We start from the raw sequence: 21,972 nt of genomic DNA, 5'->3' as shown, positions 1-21,972 counted from the left end.
GCACCGGCCCTGAAGTCAGGAGGACCTGAGTTCAAATGCGGCCTCAGACCAAACACTTGACACTTAACTAGCTGTGTGACCCTGGGCAAGTCGCTTAACCCCAACTGCCTAAAAAAAAAAAAACCACCACATTTAATACAGGCCTCTCATTTTCTGAGAGAACTCAGGCCCAGGGAGACAAGTGACTTGATTAGAGGTTATAAGGGCAGAAGGTGGCAGAGTAGAATTTGAACTTGGGTCTTTTTTTTTTTTTTTTACAGAGGAAGTGAGTGGACCACATGTGTCATACATGGGGCAGAAACATAAGGTTGGGGCCAGGAACCTTCACTTTGGAGGTGAGGAAGGGAAAAAGCAGGCAGCTCCTGAAAAGGATCCTTTATTCATGCGAACAAAAATTTTTTTTAAGCAAAACCATTGAGGACTCAGTCCCACAGGGACGAGGCCCTCTAACACAAAGCTAGAGGGCAGGACTTCAGAACCTGGCATCCAAAGAATTTATCAGGGAGTCCAGGCCAGGCAGTTTGGAGGAATGAGGAGAAGAGGGGCAGGCTAGGAGTGGCTTGTCCGAGGGTGGGACGGGTGCAGGGATCTCTAGCCCAGAATCCGAAGTGGGCCCTGGAGACCTCCGTGTCTCTGGACGAAAAAGTGCCTTGCGGGTCACTGAGCAGCAGCTCCGCGGGATGTCCCCTCGCCTGGGCCGGGCGGGCATGACAGGTCTGGAGCCAGCGGCCGCCCTCGGACTGCCCTCCCCATTGTCGCTGCCCGAGCCCGAGTCTGACCCAGCAGCGGGCTGGGGATGCAGGGGGAGGCACCTTTCGGGCTCAGCTTCAGCTCCGCTGAAGGGTTCTGAGTCCACGGTGGCCCGGGCCGCATTCAAGAGCATGCCCAGCCCACTAGCGTTCACTGGGTCTGGGCAGAGCAGCACGGCTGGTAACAGCCCTAGGCGGCCGCGGTACCTGCGGGAACAGGGGGCTCTTTATGCGCATGTACACACGGGCTTGGGGAGGGTGGGGCGACACTCTCTCTTCTCCTTCCCATGCCCGTATGAGTCCAGCCTGCATCCCTACACACCTGCACTGCCACCAGCCGCACTCGGACTGCTTTAGCACAGTGACGCGGGCCCCCGCAGGTACAGACAGCTCGTCCTCCCGGCTGCTTTCGTAAGCTCCGGTGGTACAGAACGGCAGCCCTGGAATGGGGTGCAAAGGGGCCATTCCCGTCATCTCCCACCAGCGTGCTTGATCAAGGGTTCTATTTCTTTCTGCGGTAGCCTTGGGTCACAGGATTCCCCGTGAATATCGGGAGACTTCTGTAAGTCACTGACCGGGAGGATGTCTCATCTTCTCCTAGAACAAGCTAGGGATCCAGGGTCATAGGGTTCAGAGCTGCGAAGAGCCCTAAAAACCATCAGTTTTACAAATGGGGAAACTGAAATACTAGGGAAGTGTCTACAGCTAATAAACAGCTGAGCACAGATTCCAGCACGAGGTTGACACTCATAGCAGCAGCGTCCTCTCCTCACTCCCTTTGTTGAATCACAGAAATGATGGGGCTGGACTAAGCATACTGGGCACTTACCATTGCAGGGTATCTGGGGCATCTTCTCCCATCCCTCTTTTGGAGATGTCTCCTCAAGGTAGGGTGCAGGAAACCAAGCTATCTGCTTGTCCTCATTCTCCACCAGCCACCAGCCTGGGAAGTGGGGAAGGGACATTGTACAGGGATGTAGACAACCCCACCCCTAAAACTCAGCAAGTTAGAGGGAATAGATTTTAATGACATGGGGTAGGAAGGAAATATGGAGATAGCCGCTTATTGGTACTGACATGTATCCATGGGCACACAGGACATACCCTCCCTATCATACGAATTCCCAACATTTGGAGGATCTTGCTCCATTGTCAGGGATTAAAGAACCTGTCCTTCCCCCTTGTGTCCCCATCTAAGGGTTCCCATTCCTTCCCCAAGGCTCAGATTCATGCCCCTGGGTACTCCAGGGATAAAAATACATTTCCCATGAATGTCCCTATCCCCCCAAGCTAATACTTCCATTTACCCAGGGTTCCCATCCTCTTTCCCCCCAAAAAAGCCTAAAACTTCTATCCCTCAGTGTCCCTGTTTCCTGGGGCTAAGACCGTCATCTCTTTAGGATCTCCACCAACATAAAGTCTCCTCCTCCCCAACCTCAGGATCCAGGGCTTTCGTCTTTATGTCCGTCCCCCTACCCCAGTTCCCAAAGCCCTCCCACCTGTGGGTTCTTTAAGCAACACATCTAACTCTTCTCCAGCTCCAGCCTTAAAGGGCCTGCCCCTGGTGTCCTGAGTGCTGAAGTTATCAAGGCACCGGAAAGTCTGGGCTTCCAGGGTGTGGATGTCTGGTTCTAGAGCCAGGGGCTTCTTTGCACTCTGTGCTGGCTTCTCCCAAGGGGAAGGCACGATCACCAGGCTTTGAGGAAAGATCCGAGATAAGCAGGGTAAGACAGATGGGATGGGTTAGCTTTAACCTTCTGGAGTTGGCTTTTCTAGACCCAGTACCAGATTTTCTGCCTACCCCCAGGCTATCTCCAAGTGGATCTTCCATCTCAGCTCCTCCCTCTGTTATACTTAGCCTGGCATTTGGGCTTCCCACCTAGCATCATGTCATTTTCATTCCTCACCGTCCTCAAGTATGTCAGGTTCATTTCTACGTCCAGACCTTTGCTCAGGCTGTGGCTCCTATCTGGAATGCCTTCCTGCTACACCTCTCATTTCCCTTAGCCTGGCCCTACCCATTCCTCAGAAATTAGCCCAAGTCCACCTCCCAGTCATTCCCTACTTCCTCCCTACTACCTTTCCCCAGACTGGTGCAAATATTAGAAGAGTTGTTCAGTGGAATAGGGTAGGGAACAAGTCAGGGACTTGTGATTTCATTGACATAAAGGGGAACCCTGCTACCAATAGAAGTCAGCAGCTTATGGTGTTAGAGAGTCTTACCCAGTATCTGTCCGGGGCAGGACTTGAACCCAGGCCTTCCAAGTTTCAAAGCTAGCTCTCTATCCACTGTACCACACTGTCCCCAAGCTAGACTTGTTCTGCTTGGCCCCATATGGTAGAGCTTGGTTGGGCCAAGGTATGAGGGTGGGAGAGTCCTTACTAGGAAGTGAATTCCCACCAACTATAAGGAAGAACTTAACAGGATTGCTTAGACATGGAACAGGAGGTAATGAGTGTCCTGTCACTGGGAGCCTTGTCAAGCAGAGGCTGTACGGTTATGTACAGAATGTAGAGGGAATTCCTACACTGAGACTTAGAATTGGAACGAATTCTGAGGCCTTTCTTTTAAATCCCATCTCTTCCAAGAAACCTGATCTGCCCATACAGATCTTTCTCTCCCTTCTCTCAGCTTCCCCAGCTAATGCCCTTTTCTGCATCCTCTCTATATGAGTCTGCTTCTCCCAATCAGATTATGAGCTCCCCAACCTCCAAACCTTCACAGGGTGGGCAATGAAAGCTTGATCTGATTAGGAAGACTGAGCATATGGAGACTCCAAATACCTGTTCTGGGGCAGGACAGGCTCCAGGTCCCCAGGCTGGGGCTGGAAAAAGCCAGTGACCACTTTACTTCGAGACACTGTCTCTGTGGCCCCCAGAAGTTTCTGAGAATAAGCTTCCAGCAGCCGTAACCTGGCCAGTCCCCTCCGTGTCCTTCCACCGGGGAGAAGTACTGAGGCATCTACAGGAAGAGCAGGGATCCTTGTGAAACCCCAAGCCTGCCACTCCCCTCAGCCCTGAGCCCCAGATTCCCTTCTTCATTCCCATGCTCCCTTATCCGTGAGATCCCACACCCTGAGGTTCCAGGACTCTTTCTCAGGCTGACTCAGTGCCTAGAGGTCTGCTTGGCCCCAGAATTCCCCCACCCACCTGCCCCCTCCCTATCACCAGTCCCCTAACCTTGAAACTTGGGGAGGACACAGTCTGAACTCTTCAGCAAACCTGCCTCCAAGGGAAAAGTTTTCTTCAGCCTTTTCTGGGAAGATAGATTCAGGGTCATGCTGTGGCTTTAAATAAGGGAGTTAGGTGATGAAGGAGTAACATATGGGCTGGGAGGGAGCCCCTAGGTTCAAGGGAGTCATTAGGTAGCCCCCAGAATGCAGCCTGATTATACATCCCAGGATCAGGAGGGTGAAGGGGTTGATTTTTGAGGGTCCCACAGGGCTGTGGCTGGGATGGTGTCTCACATGGAATTGGCGGAACTCCTGGAAGGTCCTGTAGATGAGGCTGTCGCTGCCGTCGGACCAAAGCACGGAGAAGATGAACAGCTAGGGGCCAGGAGGGTGAAGGGAAGGGATTCAGTAGATTCTGGCATTACCCCGGCCCAATCTTCCTTTGTCTAGCTCAAGAAATATCCCTCCTGCCCTATAACAGGCCTGGGTACAGAGGGCTGACTCCCACCCAATTTTGCACCCACCCAAATAGCCTCATTTTCTACCACATACCCAAACATTCTATCCCTAGCCCAAACCTGGAGAGGAGAAAGAAGCCATGATAGAGAAAAGGAGGAGACAGAGTTGGGGGGCATAGATGGGGGAAGAAAAAGAGATACAGATCACGGAGGAGTCGAAGGGACTGTGGGAGACAAGGTGCTGAAGATGATGAGAAAGGAGTCAGTACAATAGGTGAAACAGAGATGGGCGTAACAAAGAGAGACAGAAGGCAGAGAGAGTGAAGGATGAGAAAAGGGGGAGATACACCTGGGGAGATACGAAGAGCCAAGCTTGGGGAGAAAGTGGAAGGGAGAGTCCAAGGAATGAGAAAAAGGATGAATATGAGAATGGATCAGAGAAGTCAGGAGACAGATGTGAAGATGAAGGGACAGGGGAGACAGGAATGAAGGGAGACCAGGATACTGAAAAACAGAAGAATGAGGAGCCCTGGTTGGGGGAGTAGAGAAGAAACAGAGGAACCGGAGAATAAACATCTAAGGGAAACGAAAACTGGTATGACAGGGATAGGTATCAGCAAACTAGCTGAGCATTACCTGAGGACGCCTGCCCAGCACAAATCCCACCCCTCGAACTGACTCTGCCTGCCGGGTACCAGTCATCCTGTTCTGTGTGATTCCCTATGCCCTCATCACCTTCTTAAACAGATGGCGAGAGAGGGTGTGGCCAGATCCAGGAGTACACCTCCTGGCAGGCTGCCAGGCAGCTTCCAATTTGATTGTCTCCTCCCTGTTACCAGGAAGATCTACCTGGGGCTGGAGGTGTAAATTCCCCAGGAGGAGTCTCAGTATACCTTCCTCCTGACCTCTCCTGTGAGGTCAGAGCCTCAGAGGCAGGGGGCTGTTTTAGGTGTGGTTTGGCTGGAGACAAGTCCCCTCTCTCAGTTTTCCGACACCAGGGCCAAGGACAGCTGTGGTAGAGTAGAAAGAATGCTGGAACATAAAGAGTTATACCATTTAAAGGTAAAAGGCAGGTAGGAAGATACTATCACTCACAACAATGAATTTTTAACCCTCTAGGACATAGAGAATGCTCTACATGGTAAAATAGACTACTTAGATGACATTAAATGTTTGCTTTTACACACACACACACACACACACACACACACACACACTTCGTTCCAGAACTTATGCCCTGAAGAACTTAATCTTTTCAGCTTCATGTGTGCCCAACCATGTCAAGCTGGCTCTGGCCATGCTATACTTTACTCTCCCACCGTCTCCTTGCTACTTCTGTACCCCACCCCTCTTTAGTCCTAGGATCAAATCAAATCTGCCATTGCTACTGGACGTTATTGTCGCTGAGTTGTTTCAGTCATATCTAACTCTCTGTGGCCCCATTTGGAGTTTTCTTGGCAAAGATACTGGAGTGTTTTGCCATTTCTTTCTCCAGCTTATTTTACAGATGAGGACACTGAGGCAGAGTTACGTGTCTTTCCCAGGGTCATGCAGCTAGTAAGCGTCTGAGGTCAGATTTGAACTCAGGTCCTACTGACTCCAGGACTAGCAACTCTATCCACCGTGCCACCCCGCTTCCCATTGCTACTGGAAAGCGTATGTTAGTCTACTGCCCTGTGGCTGCACTACGATTCCAGTTACTTTCCCAGACTAAAATAGCAACCCTGTGGCCATCTTTCCTCTGTACATGCTGCCTCCACCATTAGAATGTAAGCTCTGACTGATGCTGAGTGAAGTGAGCAGAGCCAGGAGAACATTGTACACAGTAACAGCAACACTGTGTGATGACTAACTTTGATAGACGTAGCTCTTCTCAGCAATGCAACGATCTAAGACAATTCTAGAAGAACAAAGATGGAAAATGCTATTTATATCCAGAAAAAGAACTATGTAGTCTGAATACAGATCCAAGCATACTATATTCTCTCTTTTTTTGTTTGTTTGTTTTTTCTTTCTCATGGTTTTTCCCTTTGGTTCTAATTCTTCTTTATAACATGACTAATGTGGAAATATGTTTACTATAATTGAACGTGTATAGCCTATATCAAATTATATGCTGTCTTAGAGAGGAAGGAAAGGAGGGAGGGAGGGGGAAAATTTAGAACTCAAAATCCTATAAAAGTGAGTGTTGAAAACAAAAAACAAACAAATAAATAAATAGAATGTAAGCTCCTGGATGGCAGGGACTATGTTTACTTTCACACCCCCAGTGCTTAGCTTACAGGAGATAGGGACTGTATCTGTGACATCATTGGTATAGTGAACTCCCCAGTGAGGAAGCTCTTTCTGCCAATGAAGGTCAGCACCTTTGCTGCAATTCATAGCCTTAGAGAGCTCTAGAGTACTAAGAGGTTGACTAAGGTAGTGACTTACCCAGAATCACACAGCCAGTATGTGCCAGAGATGGGTCTTGAACTCAGGTCTGCCTGGTATCTACTACAGCTCTCTATCCACTATTCTACAATGAAGTTAATAAACACTCTTCCATTTATTCAAAAAAATTTTTAAACCTTTTCACAAATTAAATAAATGCTATAGACTAAGAATAACAAGAAAAGCTAGAGAATGGTAGAAAATATTTGTGCAAAACATATCTGATTAAAAAGTCAGATACAAAATTTGAAAGGCACTGGCGAAAATATCTCTAGGGTTAGGAACTATTCCCCACACCCATCAAATTGGCAAAGATAGTAAAAGATGAAAAAATCCATGATATGGAAAAAGAGGCAAAATTAGTGTTGGTAGAGCTATGAATGGGTTGAGACCCATTTGGAGAGACAGTTTGAAATTATGCTGAGAAAAGTTTCAACATTTTTTTATACCTTTTGATCTCACTTTTGGTTTATAACTCAATGAGATTATTTGACAAAAAGGAAAAAAACTCTATATGAAAATATTCACAGCAGCACTATTTGTAATAACCACAAACAAGAAATAGGCCATTGGAGAAATGGCTGAAAAAAACGATGATAGATTAATGTGACTGAATATTACCATTGCGTAAGGGATAATGAGTGTGAAAGAAAGATGGAAAGACCTGTAAAAAGAGGTGATAGACTCCAGTGCAGATTGAGGCCTATTTGGGGGGGGGAGGGTTGGACATGGCTAATGAAGGAATTTGTTTTGTTTCCCTATACGTATTTATAACAAGGGTTTTATTTTTCTTGTTTTCTCAGTGGTGGAGGGAAGGCAAGAATGAGAGAAGGCTGATTTTGTTTGAAAGCAAAATAAAATTTAAAAACTTTTTTTTTCAAAATAAGATGAGGCAGAGTGAAAACAGAAATATCCAAAAGAATAATATGCAGAATTACTACAACTTGAAATGGCAACAAAATGTTGGACAGTGTTAGTACTAATTTATAAAACATACACCATCCTTTCTTTTAAAGAATGGCAAAGTACTGAAATATAAGCTTGCATTAACTCTCAGTTACAAGCACTCTTTTATGTTGTTTTAATTATTTAGGGATGAGGTGGGGATTGTACATTGAGGGGAATTCAACTGAGACCATGCTGGGGTGTTTCTATGATGGATTCAAGCAAAATTTATCAATAAAAATCACTTATCAATTAAAAAAAACCAAACTCAATTTGATGTCAGAGAACCTGAGTTCAATTTTCACTGAGCTGCTTACTACATATATGATCTTGAAGTTACAAGTTTTTACCCTTCTACTTGGCATAACGTGCTAAATAAATAATTTGTTCCATTCTAATAATAAATGCTTCTTGGTTTTTAATTACTTTTAGTTCCCTCTTCTGGAAGAAAAATCAGAATAGAAAAGATGACGCATCTTCCAAAGAGCCAGTTTCACAACTGCAGAATCATCCTTGACTCTTCTCTCCATATCTAATCTGTGGACAAGAATAATCAATTCTACCATCCTGTCTCAAATTCCCTCCCTCCTCCCCATCACTCCTTCCCTTCCTTCCACTTACCTGGCCACCCTTCGGCTAATGCCTTCATCCCTTTTCCTGGACTATTCCAAAACTTCCTAATCAGCTCTCTTGCTTCCAGCATCTGACCTTTCCAAACTATCCCTCCATGGGGCTGCCAAAGTCATCTTCTAACGTGGAGGTACGTCATTTGAAAATCATTCAGTGGCTCTTCAGCCTCAGCCATAAACTACAAACTCCTCAGCCTGGTATTTAAGCCTCTCTCAGCCAGGTTCCAGCCTATGTTTCCAGACTTATTTCACATTACTGCATTTCAGATGCTCGGAGGTCCGGTTGGACTGGCCCAGTTGCTGTTCTCTGAATCTCCTCCTGTCTGTGCATCTTTGCATAAGCTGTCTGCCATGCTTCTTCACCTCCATTTCTTAGACTAGGGGCGGGGAACCTGTGGCCTCGAGGCCCTCTAGGTCCTCAAGTGTGGCCCTTTGACTCCAAACACCTTTGTCTTAGACTCTTTACCTTCTTTCAAGGCTCATATCAAGTGCCATCCCTTAAGCTAAGCTTTTTCTCATCTACCTAAGTTGCTAATGAGCTCTCTCTCCTCAAATTATTTTCAATTTACTCATCTATTTACATACGGTACAACCCCTCCCCAGTAGAATTAAGCTCCTTAAAGTCAGGAACTGATTTTCCTTTTACTGTTGTTTTGGTATCTCCTGCTCCTTGCAAATAGTAGGTGCTTAATAAATGTTTATTGAATTTAATTGAATCGAATTATTCTCTAAAGTCTAAATCTATATTTCAAGGAGCCCCGCAGAAATGGTTCTGAATTATTTAGTTTAGGAAGGAAAGGGAGATCGGACTCATGGTGCCATATACATGCCTATGAGATTAGGCTATCTATCTTTCCTCCAGCCCTAACTCCTTTCTTCCCTACACTTTGGCCCATGGCCCTCACTTCTAGGGAGCCTCACCTGGCTCATTCCACTCTCATACAATCTCAGTCTTGAATACAGTCAACTCCAGAGTAGACATAGGAAGGGCCAGGGGGATCAGACACAGCGAGACCAGGGGCTTCTCCCACTAGGGACAGCAGGATTACTTTTAAATCTCTCTAACTCCATAAAGTCTGGCAGGCAACAGGCAGTCTCCAGGGATCCTACTTTATAAACAGACTTCTAGGATGGGGGTAAATAAAGGAGTCGTGATGATGGCTGGCCCACAAGAACATTAGCTCAGTCCTTGTGAATTTGTGTGAAGTAGGGCCTGCTTTCAATCCAGGAATGTTTCAATGTTTCCATATAATAACAATAATAAAAATATACAAGTTGTGGCTGTATATGTCAAGAGTTTAACTAGCATTTTGAAGTCAAAGCACAGTGGCAAGAACATAATTAGAGTAATTAACACATTTGCAATATATTAATATCCCAACATACATTTTTGAAACAAACAGTATATATGCAGTAGAATTAGTCATACAAAAACCCATTACAATATTAGTGAAACACATAATCATAGCCTATCACCAAAAGGTAGTGTAACATGGGTTTTATAGGACATATGCCCATCTTCTCTTCCTGCTTCTGGATGATCATGTGAGGCCTGCTTCTGGTCATTTGTCACCAGGGGTTTGCACTGTGATATGATGAGTAGTGCCCTAATTGGCTGCATAGACAGAAGAGCTGAATGCTCAGTACATAGACAAAAGGGACGATCTACCCCTCAGCACCTCTCTTCATTTCTGGCTATGAATTATATGTACTGTTTTGAACTATGTTTGAGAACTGAGTGGGAGAAAGGGGGCAATTGTTTCTATCTCCCATCCAGCCTCAATATTACTATGAACATGTACCTTATCTAAGCAAACATGAGCCTGGGGTTGGATTGCCCTAATTTTCTGTTTCTTTTTTTTTTTTTTTGCATAGGTGACCTTGTGAGTTTTAAGAATCTAGAAGTCTACAAGTGAAATAATTGGTTGTGATAGTGTTAGGGATGGTGTGATTGCAAGGAAAACTGCATTGGAGAGAGAGGCCACCATAAAGAAGATTGTCTCAGGCTTGGTCATTTGATTGGACAGTGCCAATTCAACAATCAATAATCATTTATTAAGGACCTGCTATGTGCCAGACTCATGGAGGATATAAAAAGAGGCAAAAGCCAGTCCCTCCCCTCAAGAAGTTTATTATCTAATAGAGGAAACAAGATGCATGCAAATATATAGAAAGCAAGCTACATACAGAATAAATAATAAACAAAGAGACCACATTAGAATTAAGAAGTGTTGGGGAAGATTTCCTGTAGGATGTGGAATTTCAGTTGGGACTTAAAGGAAGCCAGGGAGGTCAATAGTCCAAGTGGAGGAGAGAGAGAGAGATCCAGGCATGGGGGACAGCCAGAGAAAATGACCAGAGGCATGAGATGGAGTGTCTTGTTTGTAGAGCAGTCAAGAAGCCGGTGTCACTACATCAAAGAGTAAATATTGGAAGTAGGGTGTAAGATGACTGGAAAGGTAAGAGGGGTCTAGGTTATGAAGAACTTTGAATGCCAATCAGAGGATTTTGTATTTGCTTCTAGAGGCAATAGAGCCAGTAGAGTTGACTGAGTGAGGGGGTAGGGGTGAAGGTGGGGAGACGTGGTTGAACCTGAACTTTAAGAAAATCACTGTAGCTAAATGGAGGATAGATTGGAGTGGGAAGAGATTTGAGATAGGCAGACCCACCTTGCATTGCAATATTTCAGACATGAGGTGGTGAGGACCTGTACTAGAATGGCGGCAGTGTCAGAGGAGAGAAGGGGGCATATTGAGGAGATGTTGCAAAGATGAAATTGATAGGCCTTGGCAACCAATTGGATATGGGGAGTGAGAGATAGCGAGGAATCTAGGATGACCCCAAGGTTGCAAGCCTGAGAGATTGGGAGGATCTATTGCCCACTGCAGTAATAAGAAAGGTAGGAGTTGGGGAGGGTTTAGGGGGAAAGATGATGACTTCCATTTTGGACGTATTGAGTTGAAGATATCTACTGAACAAATCTGAGATATCCAAAAGGCAGTTGGAGATGCAAGACTGGAGATCAATAGTAAGTTTGGGGCACATTAGATAGACTTGAGAATCATCAGTATAAAGATGGTAATTAAATCCATGGGAGCTGATGAGATCACCAAGTGAAATAATATAGAGGAAGAAGAGAAGAGGGCCCAGGACAGAACCCTGAGGGACCTTATGGTCAGAGGGTGCAACCTAGAAGAGGATCCAGAAAAGAAAACAGAGAAGGAGGGGTTGGAAAGATTGGAGGAGAGCCAGGAAAGAGTGGTGTCCTGAAAACCTAGAGAGAAGAGAGTATCAAGGAGGAGAGAATGATCAACAATTTCAAAAACTTCAGGGAGGTGGAGGAGAATGAGGATTGAGAAAGGGCCATTGGATTTGTCAACTAAGAGATCATTGGCAACTTTGGAGAGAGTAGTTTTCGTGGAATGATAAAGTCAGAAGCCAGAGTGTACAGTAAGAACATCTTTTACTTCCACCTTCTTAGGGGACCCCTAGACTTGTGAGCCGTTATCTAATAACCATAATTAAAAATTATCCCTGGATGGCTGGTGTTGGGGGACTTAATAAGCCAATAAGTGTGAGAAGGGAGAGCCTCCTGTCACCAGAGGCTAGAATTCCCCTGGGGTAAGGGATCAATGGCTGGGCATGGCTGGGCATGGGACAAGGAGGGGTGACTGTGCCCTAGCCCCTATGAGCCCAGCCAAATGGTCTATTTTAGAGTATCTCTAGAAATATTAAAACTTCCTTGTCAAAAAGAGGAAGAGGATTGATAGAAGTTCCCAGAAAACATCACAACCAGGATCATAAATTACAGATAGACTTCTAGAACCAACGAACACCATCTTTCAGAGCAGCAGTAAATTAGGCTGATGATGAGTATGTGTCACTGGATTTACTAAATGTAACCAATACTGGTTTTATTTCTACACTGAGTGTATATAATGGCTAAGGTCCAAGAGTCTAACCAAAAACCCTTCCATGGATAATAGTCCATGTGAACTCAACTGACAATAAGTAGTTAAGGAAGCATTAAACAAATGACTGAGTCATTCAGATTTGACATCAGAAACTGAGGGCTTTATGATAGGGGTAAGAAATCAAGTTATTGCTACCCGTAATTACTGAGAAGTTATCTTCAAACAGCCTAGATTTATTATCAAGGCAGATTATGAAAGGAAACAGTAGAAATCGTTGCTTTTGCAAGTCACAAACATTTAGCACCTGTCAAGTACCTAAAACAAAAACACAATCAGGTAGCCAGAATTATATACCAGAATATTACTATCCTTCGTAAAACTAACGGAAAACAAACCCATAAACTACCAATGGAGACCCTAAGACATTTTGAGAATTGGACAAATGAATCCTACTGGACCTAGAGAGTTATAATAGACATAACCGTTGCCCACAATTACCCAGATATAACCTTGATCATAAAAATTTAAGAAAAATGTTTGTATTTGCTTTTGTTGTTGTTGGGCAATGGGGGTTAAGTGACTTGCCCAGGGTCACACAGCTAGTAAGTGTTATGTGTCTGAGGCCAGATTTGAACTCAGGTCTTCTTGAATCCAGAGCCAGTGCTCTATCCACTGCGCCACCTAGCTGCCCCTAGAACAATGTTTTTAATAGATATTGCCAAACTGAATAGTCAAAAAAACCTCCAAACTTCATGGAATGAAAAACTTTCAAAATATAGAGATCTAAGAGGAGAAATCAAATCCTTTTGGGAACAGGATGAAGTATATATCATCACTGGGGCAGCTAGGTACACAATGGATAGAGTGCTGGGCCTGGAGTCAAGAAGACCCGAGTTCAAATTCGACCTCAGACACTTCCTAGATGTGTGATTCTGGGAAAGTCATTTAACCCTGTTTGTTTCAGTTTCCTCATGTTGTAAAATGAGCTGGAGAAGGAAATGGCAAATCACTCCAGTGTCTTTGCCAAGAAAACTCCAAATGGGGTCACAAAGAGTCAGATATGACTAAAACAATTGAACAACAACTATATTGTCCCCATCATCCTGTCTGCTATGGGAATTGTGCAGAAGATACTTTCTGTAAGCAGAGAAAAAGACAAGTTTACATCCTTATAGTTTTATTCAGTTATGAAAAACAGTCATTTTAACCTGCCTATTCAATAGTCTGGAGAACATTAAAAATAAAAGAATAATTGCAGGTTAGTGACTTGTCTTAGGACCCTTTCTATCTGAACTCTATTAAAGAAGTTAAGAAGAAAATATGATGATAATAATAATTATTATAATCATCATCATCATAATTATTATTAGCTTAGTGCCTTCAGCACTTAGCTCTATTTGGCACATAGTAAGCACTTATTAAATGCTTATTAATTTTTAATAATAACACACCTTTGTATAGTTCTATAGCACTTTGTGATCTCTCCTTAGAAAACAAAACAAAACAAAACCCTGTGATCTAAGTAGTGTACTTGTTACTATCACCATTTTATAGAGTAGAAAACTGAAATCTAGAGAAGGGATATGACTTGCCTTTGTCAAGTGACTGCCTGACTCCTAGGTCTGGGCTCTTTCGTAAAGACAACTTGCTCTGCTCTATGGAGGTTACCTGGATTTTGGACCAGAAAGGGGGGCATCCAGTGCTTACGGGAAGATTGCCTCTGATAGGATCACTCCCTCACTCCACTTTTGGACAGCTCTAAGGTTAAAAAGGCTTTTGTTTTTGTTTTTGTTTTCTGAAATCTGCTTCCTTATAGCTCATAACTGGTTTAAGTTTTGCTTTCTGGGACCAAAGGGAAGAAGTTGAATCTCTATTCCACATGACAGACTTTCAGCTATTTGAAAAAAAATCTGAAAGCCATTCCCAAACTGCCCATTTCCTTTGCCTCTGTCCCCCACTCCTAGTCTTCTTTTCTCTGATTGGCAATGATAATGTCTGGGGTAAAGGACATGGGCATGCTTGCAGTACGGTAGTGGGGACCCAAACAGTGAGTGACTGGTGGCAATGAAGTTTCTCTATAACTTTCAGAAGGCTAGGAGAGCAGAATGGTCTTAAGACCTATCCCAACTACTGAAAGTCACTCTGTTGCGGAAGGGAACTCCATAGGCCAAGATTTCTACAAGTGTCCCTAGTCCATCCAGATCCTATTCCTGCTTGACCAAAGAACCCTAGGAAGGGAAGGATAGAGGTGTGTATACATGCAATTACAAAAACACTGATTGGAAGGTGTTTCTATATGTATCTAACCATGGAGTATGAGTGTCTGTGTATATCTCTAATAATAATAATTATAATAATAGATGACATTCACATAGCACTTCTATGTGCCAGACACCATGCTTGTATAATTATTATCTCATTTGATTGTCACAACAACCCTAGGAGGTAGATGCTGTTATTATCCCCATTTTATAGAGAAGTGTCAGAGGCCAGGTCTGAACTCAAGTCTTCCCTACTCCATGTCCAGTGCTCTAACCACATCACCATTTAGCTACCCTATGTTTCTCTATGTTCTTGTGTGTATCTGTGTGTGTGCTTGTACATTTGTATGTCTGTATATATCTTTCTGTGTTTGTGTGCATCTGAGTCAGTGTCTCTGGGTCAACCAAGAGTCACTAGACCTTGCTGGTCTTATGACAGAGGGCAGTTCTGGGAGGAAGAAGGCAAATGTTTAAGGAAAGCAAATGTTTAAGAGGGCTAGAGGGCAAATATTTAAGCTGTCCTGCTACTTACTTGTGTGGCAAAAGTAATGGGAATAACCCCTGGGCTACTACCTCTTCCCCGGAGAGAGTATTTTAGGAAGCTGAGCACACACATTTAAAGTTGAAAGAGGAGGCTGTCATCCTGGTATGGCTGGCCCAGGCAGGCCAGTAGCTGTGGTTAGGGTCCCTGTACAATAGGGGTGCCATCTCCCACCCTGTGCTTCCTGCTGAGATAGAGCCAAGAAGCCCTCCCCCTGTTATCTCTTCAGGCTCAAGGCTGTAGGAAGCACCTCTGTGGTATCAAGGGACCCCAGTCGTGGTCATGCAAGAAATGGGGTATGAACCGAATGTGGCCATCCTGAATCCTACTGTCATTGTGGTAGGCCAGGAGACCTGATGAGCTCAGAGAGGAAAAGGGACTTGGCCAAGGACACACAGCCAATTAGTAGCAGAGTTGAGAACCTGGGTCTCCTAACTCCCAATCCAGTACACCCTGCTGTTACTCAGCCCTTAGTCACTGAATGGGAGTGGCCTCAGATAAACTGAGACCTGAGAAAGACCTTCATTTAGAAAGGCTGAGGTCCCCCAATGCATCCTGGGCCACCGCCAGTCCTCTTGACCTTTCTCTTGCCGCTGGACTCTCCAAAGACTCTGGAGGACAGAGTGAGGCTGCTGACTTTGGCAGCTCTTGCTAATTCACGTGCAAGTCGAGACATCATGGCGGGGATGTCTTCGGTCCCCTTCGAGAACAAGAGAGGAACAGAAACAACAGTGACCACAGCTCATCCTGTGGGAGGCTGTGCTGAGTCCCATTGTCTCCCCTTTCACTAAGACGGGGTCTGGGTGTGCTCCTCCTCTGCCTCACCCAGACTGTGAGCTCCCTGAGGGCAGGGCCCTGGGTGGCTGCTCCTCTGTTTTCCCTGTGGCTGTGGCTAGAGTTTGCTCATTCTGTGGCCCAGAATCACCAGGAGCTCAGAAGTGATGGAACCAAGGGCTCACCCCATCCAGGACCCCCTCCTCCACAAACAGGGGCCAAGACAACTCCTGCTGTCTCCCCTGGCTGAGCTCCAGGAATGTGCTCCGATCTCCCCAAGCAAAGGGGCTTTGTGTGGCTTTGGGCGGCTTCCTCTGAAGTCCATCAGAGAGGCCCACCTGGCTCTGAGCCCAAACTCCAGCCCCACCCAGCCAAGCCCAGCAGGGGATTATAAGGAGCTGTTGACACAAGAGCTGAGTCAGCTCCCCCTGAATGGGAGCCTCTATTCTGTTCTTCCACGCCCTCCTGAGTAACCTGGGGTGGGGGGGAAGGTCCTTGAACATCTCCAGGAAGGAAGCAGTACAGCAGGTGTCCTGAGAGGCAGCGCAAAGTGCTAGAGCCCACTACTCGGTTTGGAGTCAGAAAGACCTGGGGATTTCCCTTGGGGAGTTGTGAAATGATCCAACCATTCTGGAGAGCAATTTGCAGCTATGCCCAGAGGGCTATAAAAATGTGCATACCCTTTGACCCAGCAAGAGCACTTCCAGGGCTGTATCCCAGACAGATCATACAGATGGGAAAAGGACCCACATGTACAAAAATATTCATAGCAGCTCTTTTTGTGGTGGCAAAGAATCGGAAATTGAGAGAATGCCCATCAATTGGGGGAATGGCTGAGCAAGTCGTGCTATATGAATGTAATGGAATACTATTGTGCTATAAGAAATGATGAGCAGGCTGACTTCACAAAAACTTGGAAAGGCTTGTATGGTCTGATGCTGAGTGAAGTGAGCAGAACCAGGAGAACGTTGTACACAGTAACAGCCATGTTGTTTGATGACTAATACTGATAGACTTAACCCTTCTCAGCAATGCAAGGATCTAAGACATCTCCCAAGGCCTCATGACGGAAAATGCTATCCGCAAAGAAGAAAGAACTATGGAGTTTGAATGCTGATAGAAGCATACTATTTGCTATTTTTTTTCTTCTGTTGTGTTTTGTTTCCTCTTTCTGGTGGTTCCTCCCATTGGTTCTAATTCTTCCTTACAACATCACTAATGTGAAAATATGTTTAATAGGAATGTATATGTGTAGCCTATATCAGATTGCACACCGTCTTGGGGAGGGAGGGGGAGAAAAATTAAAAACTCAGAAGCTTATGGAAGTGATTGTTGATAAATCAAAATAAATGAATAAAAATAAATAAAATAAATAAATGAATAAATAAATGAATGAATGAATAAATAAATAAATAAATAAACAAACAAACAAATAAATAAATAAATCTCCACCCTTGGACACTTACTAGCTGTGTGACCCTGGGCAAGTTACTTACCTTCCCTCATCTGTAAAAATGAAGTTGCCCTTCAATTACCTCTAAGTTTCTTTCTAGTTTTAAATCCTATGGTCCTTTGATCTCCATCCTCCTTTTCTTCAGGGAAGAGGGAGGCAAGAGAGAAGGAGACAACCTCTGAAACACATAGCTCTGACCCTAAAGGTTATGAACATTCAGAGCAGGTAGAGACCCTCCCCCATTCTCCCACGCCAGCTGAAGCAGTCAAGGAAGGCTTTCTGAAGAAGAGAACCTTATATATATATTTACCAGTTTTGTGACCCTGGGCATTCATTTAACCTCTGTTTCCTCAGTTGGTATCATGCTGTTGTTGTATCAACTGTTGCCTCAGTTTCCTCAACTGTAAAATGGGGATCCTCTCAGGGTTATTATGAAGATCAAACGAAATAATAATTGTAAAGCGCTTAACACACACCTTTCACATGGTAAGCAGTAAATAAATGTTTGTGTCCTTCTTTCCTTGAGCTAGGTCCTGAAGGTTTGTCAGGATCTGGCTGGGGAAGAGAAGAAGAGAAGGGAGACTGGTCCAGGTACAGGATTATTGCCAGCAGAGGCTTGTAGGAAGGACTGGAGGTGGCATGCTCTGGTCACTGAGGAAAGGATGGTGCCAATACTCTGGGACAAAGGAAAAAAAGGCCTCCCCTCAATGGTAGTAACCACAGGCTCCTGCCCTTGGTAGAGCCACTTTGTGTGGTAGGAACAGGAGCCAGTAGCTGTCCATGGCTCATATCAAGGGCGCAAACCTAAGAGACGCTAATAGAGGCAGGACCTTACCAGAAGGGCCAAAGATGGGGAGGAGACTGAGGTAGAGGAAAGTCAGTCACACCTCTTGTTCCCCCACTGCAACCTGGCTCCCTGGTTTTATTTACCTATAAGTATTTTCTCCATTTTTTTCTTTTTCTTTTTTCTCTTTCTTTTTTCTTTTTTGCCAAGAAAACCTCATGAATAGTATTGCTATGGTCCATGGGGTCACAAACAACTGAATGACCACCATCATCTCCCTCCCTTCCCTTCAGGAGCAAAGGTCATGGCTATGACTGTTCAGCAGGGATATCCCAGATTTCTTCTTTCTTCCTGTAAGTTAGACCTCTATATCAATTAATGTAATCACAAAAGGCTTGGAATGTAATCAGCATAAGTGAGTTTCTCTCTCCACTTTAATTGATATAGTCACAGAATCACTCCATCAATCAACAGCTCCAGCATAATGCAATCACAAAGTAAATAAAGTAGGTATTGGGGAATTTTTCTATAACTCCACCACAAGTCTTTAAGCAATTTGAGAGCCTAAACCTTGGGCTATTGAATAAAGGCACATTAATGCCACACTGGAAACATCTTGTGATTGAGAGAACTAGTCACACTCCTTGGGCCTAAATATCAAAATAGCCAGCCATTCAGATGTTCACTAGACCTGTCACAGAAGGGACCAAGTATAGGAATTTGCCAGTTCAGGAAATGGACCCGGAAGTGGAGGAAAAACAAGATTTGAAAAGGAATTGCTCTTGTGGGGAGAGGAGGGGACTTCCTTCCATTGATTCATATGCTTAAGACTGCAAAGAGGCCAGATGGGAGATCAGGCTTCCTCTCCCACCAGATTCTCAAGACCAGCTCAAAATAGTTCACATGCTTCACAGGCAGAAAGAAAGAGAATTGAAGAATTGCTTGCATTAGTATATAATAATAATAATAATAAGAAGAAGAAGAAGAATTTTTATATTACCTTAGGGTTTATAAAACACTTCACAAATAACTATTTCAGCATATTATCACAACAACCCAGGGAGGTAGGTGCTATTATCCCCATTTTACAGATGAGGGAACTGAGGCAAACAGAGCTTAAGCGACTTGGGCACAGCTATTAAGTATCTGAGGCTGGATTTGAACTCAAGTCTTCATGATGCCAGGTTCAGTACTCTATCCACTCTACCCACCTAGCTGCTATATCCCCCTGAGTTATCAGTTTTGGCCCGGTAACCAACAAAGGGAGTCTTCATTATCACATACTACAGGTCTCCACACATGGTAGGATGTAGCACCTCCCACCCCTTCCCAGTCCCTAGTTCCATTAAAGGACTGGAAACAAGCAGAGAGTATCTGCCCATTTTGTAAAGAATAGTCCCTATAAGCCGGCTGAATCACTTTACACACTGTAAATAAGGTGAATTTTAGTTCGTGTAAAGAGGGTTTTATTATTCCTTTTTAGATAATAGTTCCAGACTCCTGGATAATATTTCCCATGAATTATGGCTGAAAACATCTCCACCACACTTGCTCAGTGAGATATAGGGATGACATAAGTGATATTTACTACGCTTGCACTGAATGATGATATTGCTAAAGTTAACCTGTGAGGCTATTGTTGGCAATATGCCTTCTTTGTCTGTTGCCCGACAAAGAAAGTGGGCACTGGTCAGTGAGTGGGGAACTCATTTTGGGATCTGGGTAATGCAAAGAGGAATGCATGTATCTGCCTTGATTGGCTCCCATCAAGGAAGGCTTGGGGGGAATCTATGTTTGCCTCAACCAGCCCATTGAGGATTAGGGAACCCTTAGGAGTCATAGCTCCTATCATTCTCTCCTGCCCCTGCGAGAAGGGTTGTTATGGAATGCTGTAGGAGTTGGAGCTCCCATTATCAGCAATTTCTTTTGAGAAGACTAGACCAGAATAAAGTAAGCTTATTTAATCCCTCTGAAGCTGTCTTCCTGTCTGACCAGATCAAAAGCAAACCTGTGCTAGAACACCTGTTAGTGTTAGGAGCCCTCCTGTGTTCTCCTGCCCAACAAATGGTGTTACCTGTGAGTTTACCTGGCAAACACACACTAAATTATAATCAAGGCTCCAGCAGCCAAGGGGCTAGGCCACAGGCAAACCCACAGAGGGTGGGGGGTATCCCCTAATCTAAGCCCCCACAGTGTCCTATAGCAGTGGAGTTGGGGGTAGTGCAGGGACCCTGGAGTTCTTTACTCGGGGCAAACAATCAACTTTCATGGATTTAATTATCATCTCTATGCTGATGACTCTCAGATCTAAATATCCAGTCCCAATCTCTCTCCTTTAGGTTTTAATCCTGCTTTTTATTGTTCAATGGTTTTTCAGTTGTGGGGAGACCCCATTTGGAGTTTTCTTAGCAAAGATACTGGAATGATTTTGCCATTTCCAGTTCATTTTATAGGTGAGAAAACGGAGGCAAACAGGGTTAAGTGATTTGTCCAGGGTCACATAGGAAGTATCTGAGGCTGCATTTGAACTCAGGTCCTCCTGATTCCAGGCCCTGTGCTCTATCAATTGGGCCACCTAGCTGCCCACTGGTGCTCCTTTACCAGTTGTTTATTAAACATTTCAAATTGGTTTTCTGGGAGACATAGCCCACTCAACATAGCCAAAACAGAGCTCATGATCTTTCCTCTCCAACACAACCACTTCCAAGCTTGCCTATTTCTGTCGCAGGCACACTGTTCTTGAGGTCTCCCAGGTTCATAACCTTGGTTGTCACCCTTACTATTCAATTAATTGCAGTGGCTCCTTATTGCCTTTGTAATCAAATATAAATTTCTCTGGTTAGTTTTTAAAGCCCTTCATGGCCTTGCCCCAACCTATCTTTTTTGCTTCCCCCAACACACACACACACACACACACACACATTCTATCTCCCATCTTCACCTAGGCTTCACAGAAAACCTTTCAAGGGATTCAAGACACAATTAAAGCATCCCCCCCTTTTTTTTTTCACATGAAGTCTTTCATGATTCCTCTTCCCCCAGATGTTACTGCTCTCCTCCCCAAACTACCTTGTAATTAACTACTTTGCATTTATTTGTATTTATTCTGTATATCCTTGTACAATGTCCCCAAAGTCTTAGTTCAGCTTAAAGCTTTAAAAACTTTCAGAAGTATAAATGCTACAAACTGACCCCAAAAATCATTTGAAAGTTTATTCAAATTTTTCTTATGCCTATTTAGTTTTGTGAATTTTAAATAATAATTTTTAAATTTTATTTAACAGGAAAGGGCACCCTGTTATTTTATGCTGAATATGTGACATTTCTGGATGCCACTTGTCCAGACCTCTCAATACGTTGAGGAGGCTCTCTTATTTGGCCACCTTGGTCACCTGATCTATCTCCATTAGACTTTTTTTTGGGGGGGGGTCACATGAAAACTGTCTGATAAGCATCAAAGCCTCATTTTCTGGATGATCTTAAGGCTGGGGCTAAAAATGCAATCCTTACAGTCACCAAGCAGCGACTGATGCAAGTTTTTTTAATGTTCAAAAATCAAGTACAGCAGTGGTTATATCGAATTTTTATTTAAAAAAAAGTACTGATATTTTAAAAATGTGAATAATTAGCCTTCCAAATTCCATTTTTTGCAAGCACATAGCATTTATGCTTATGAAGTCATTAAAGCTTAAAACTGCACTGAGATTTTTGGGACACCCCATACTTAGCTGTCTCTCTCATCATAATGTAAGTTCTTTGTGGGTAGGGATTGTTTCATTTATGTATCCCCAGTGCCTGGCATAGTGGCTTGGCACATGGTAAGGGTTTAATAAATACTTGCTTGTTGATAGATGTTAT

The 21,972-nt window shown here is 44.2% G+C and overlaps 1 protein-coding gene across 1 annotated transcript in view; it reads right to left on the bottom strand.

The window, feature by feature from the left end:
* Window positions 1-472: 472 nt before the first annotated feature.
* Window positions 473-21,972, bottom strand: part of NOXO1 (NADPH oxidase organizer 1) — a 38,809-nt gene continuing 17,309 nt past the window's right edge. Inside the window, exons 2-11 of the mRNA XM_078151703.1 lie at window positions 16,063-16,275; window positions 15,684-15,803; window positions 5,017-5,100; window positions 4,217-4,297; window positions 3,930-4,005; window positions 3,534-3,711; window positions 2,249-2,445; window positions 1,579-1,692; window positions 1,072-1,189; window positions 473-956 (exon numbers count right to left, since the gene is read on the bottom strand). Coding sequence (XP_078007829.1) covers window positions 473-956; window positions 1,072-1,189; window positions 1,579-1,692; window positions 2,249-2,445; window positions 3,534-3,711; window positions 3,930-4,005; window positions 4,217-4,297; window positions 5,017-5,100; window positions 15,684-15,803; window positions 16,063-16,275 — 1,665 coding nt within the window. The remainder of the gene's footprint in view (window positions 957-1,071; window positions 1,190-1,578; window positions 1,693-2,248; window positions 2,446-3,533; window positions 3,712-3,929; window positions 4,006-4,216; window positions 4,298-5,016; window positions 5,101-15,683; window positions 15,804-16,062; window positions 16,276-21,972) is intronic.

This window comes from Phascolarctos cinereus, unplaced genomic scaffold (assembly GCF_003287225.1).
Source record: "Phascolarctos cinereus isolate Bilbo 61053 unplaced genomic scaffold, phaCin_HiC Scaffold_4;HRSCAF=312, whole genome shotgun sequence".
Classification (NCBI taxonomy): Eukaryota; Metazoa; Chordata; class Mammalia; order Diprotodontia; family Phascolarctidae; genus Phascolarctos; species Phascolarctos cinereus.
The sequence above is the reverse complement of the archived record's forward strand: the minus strand, read 5'-3'. Positions and strand labels throughout refer to the sequence as shown.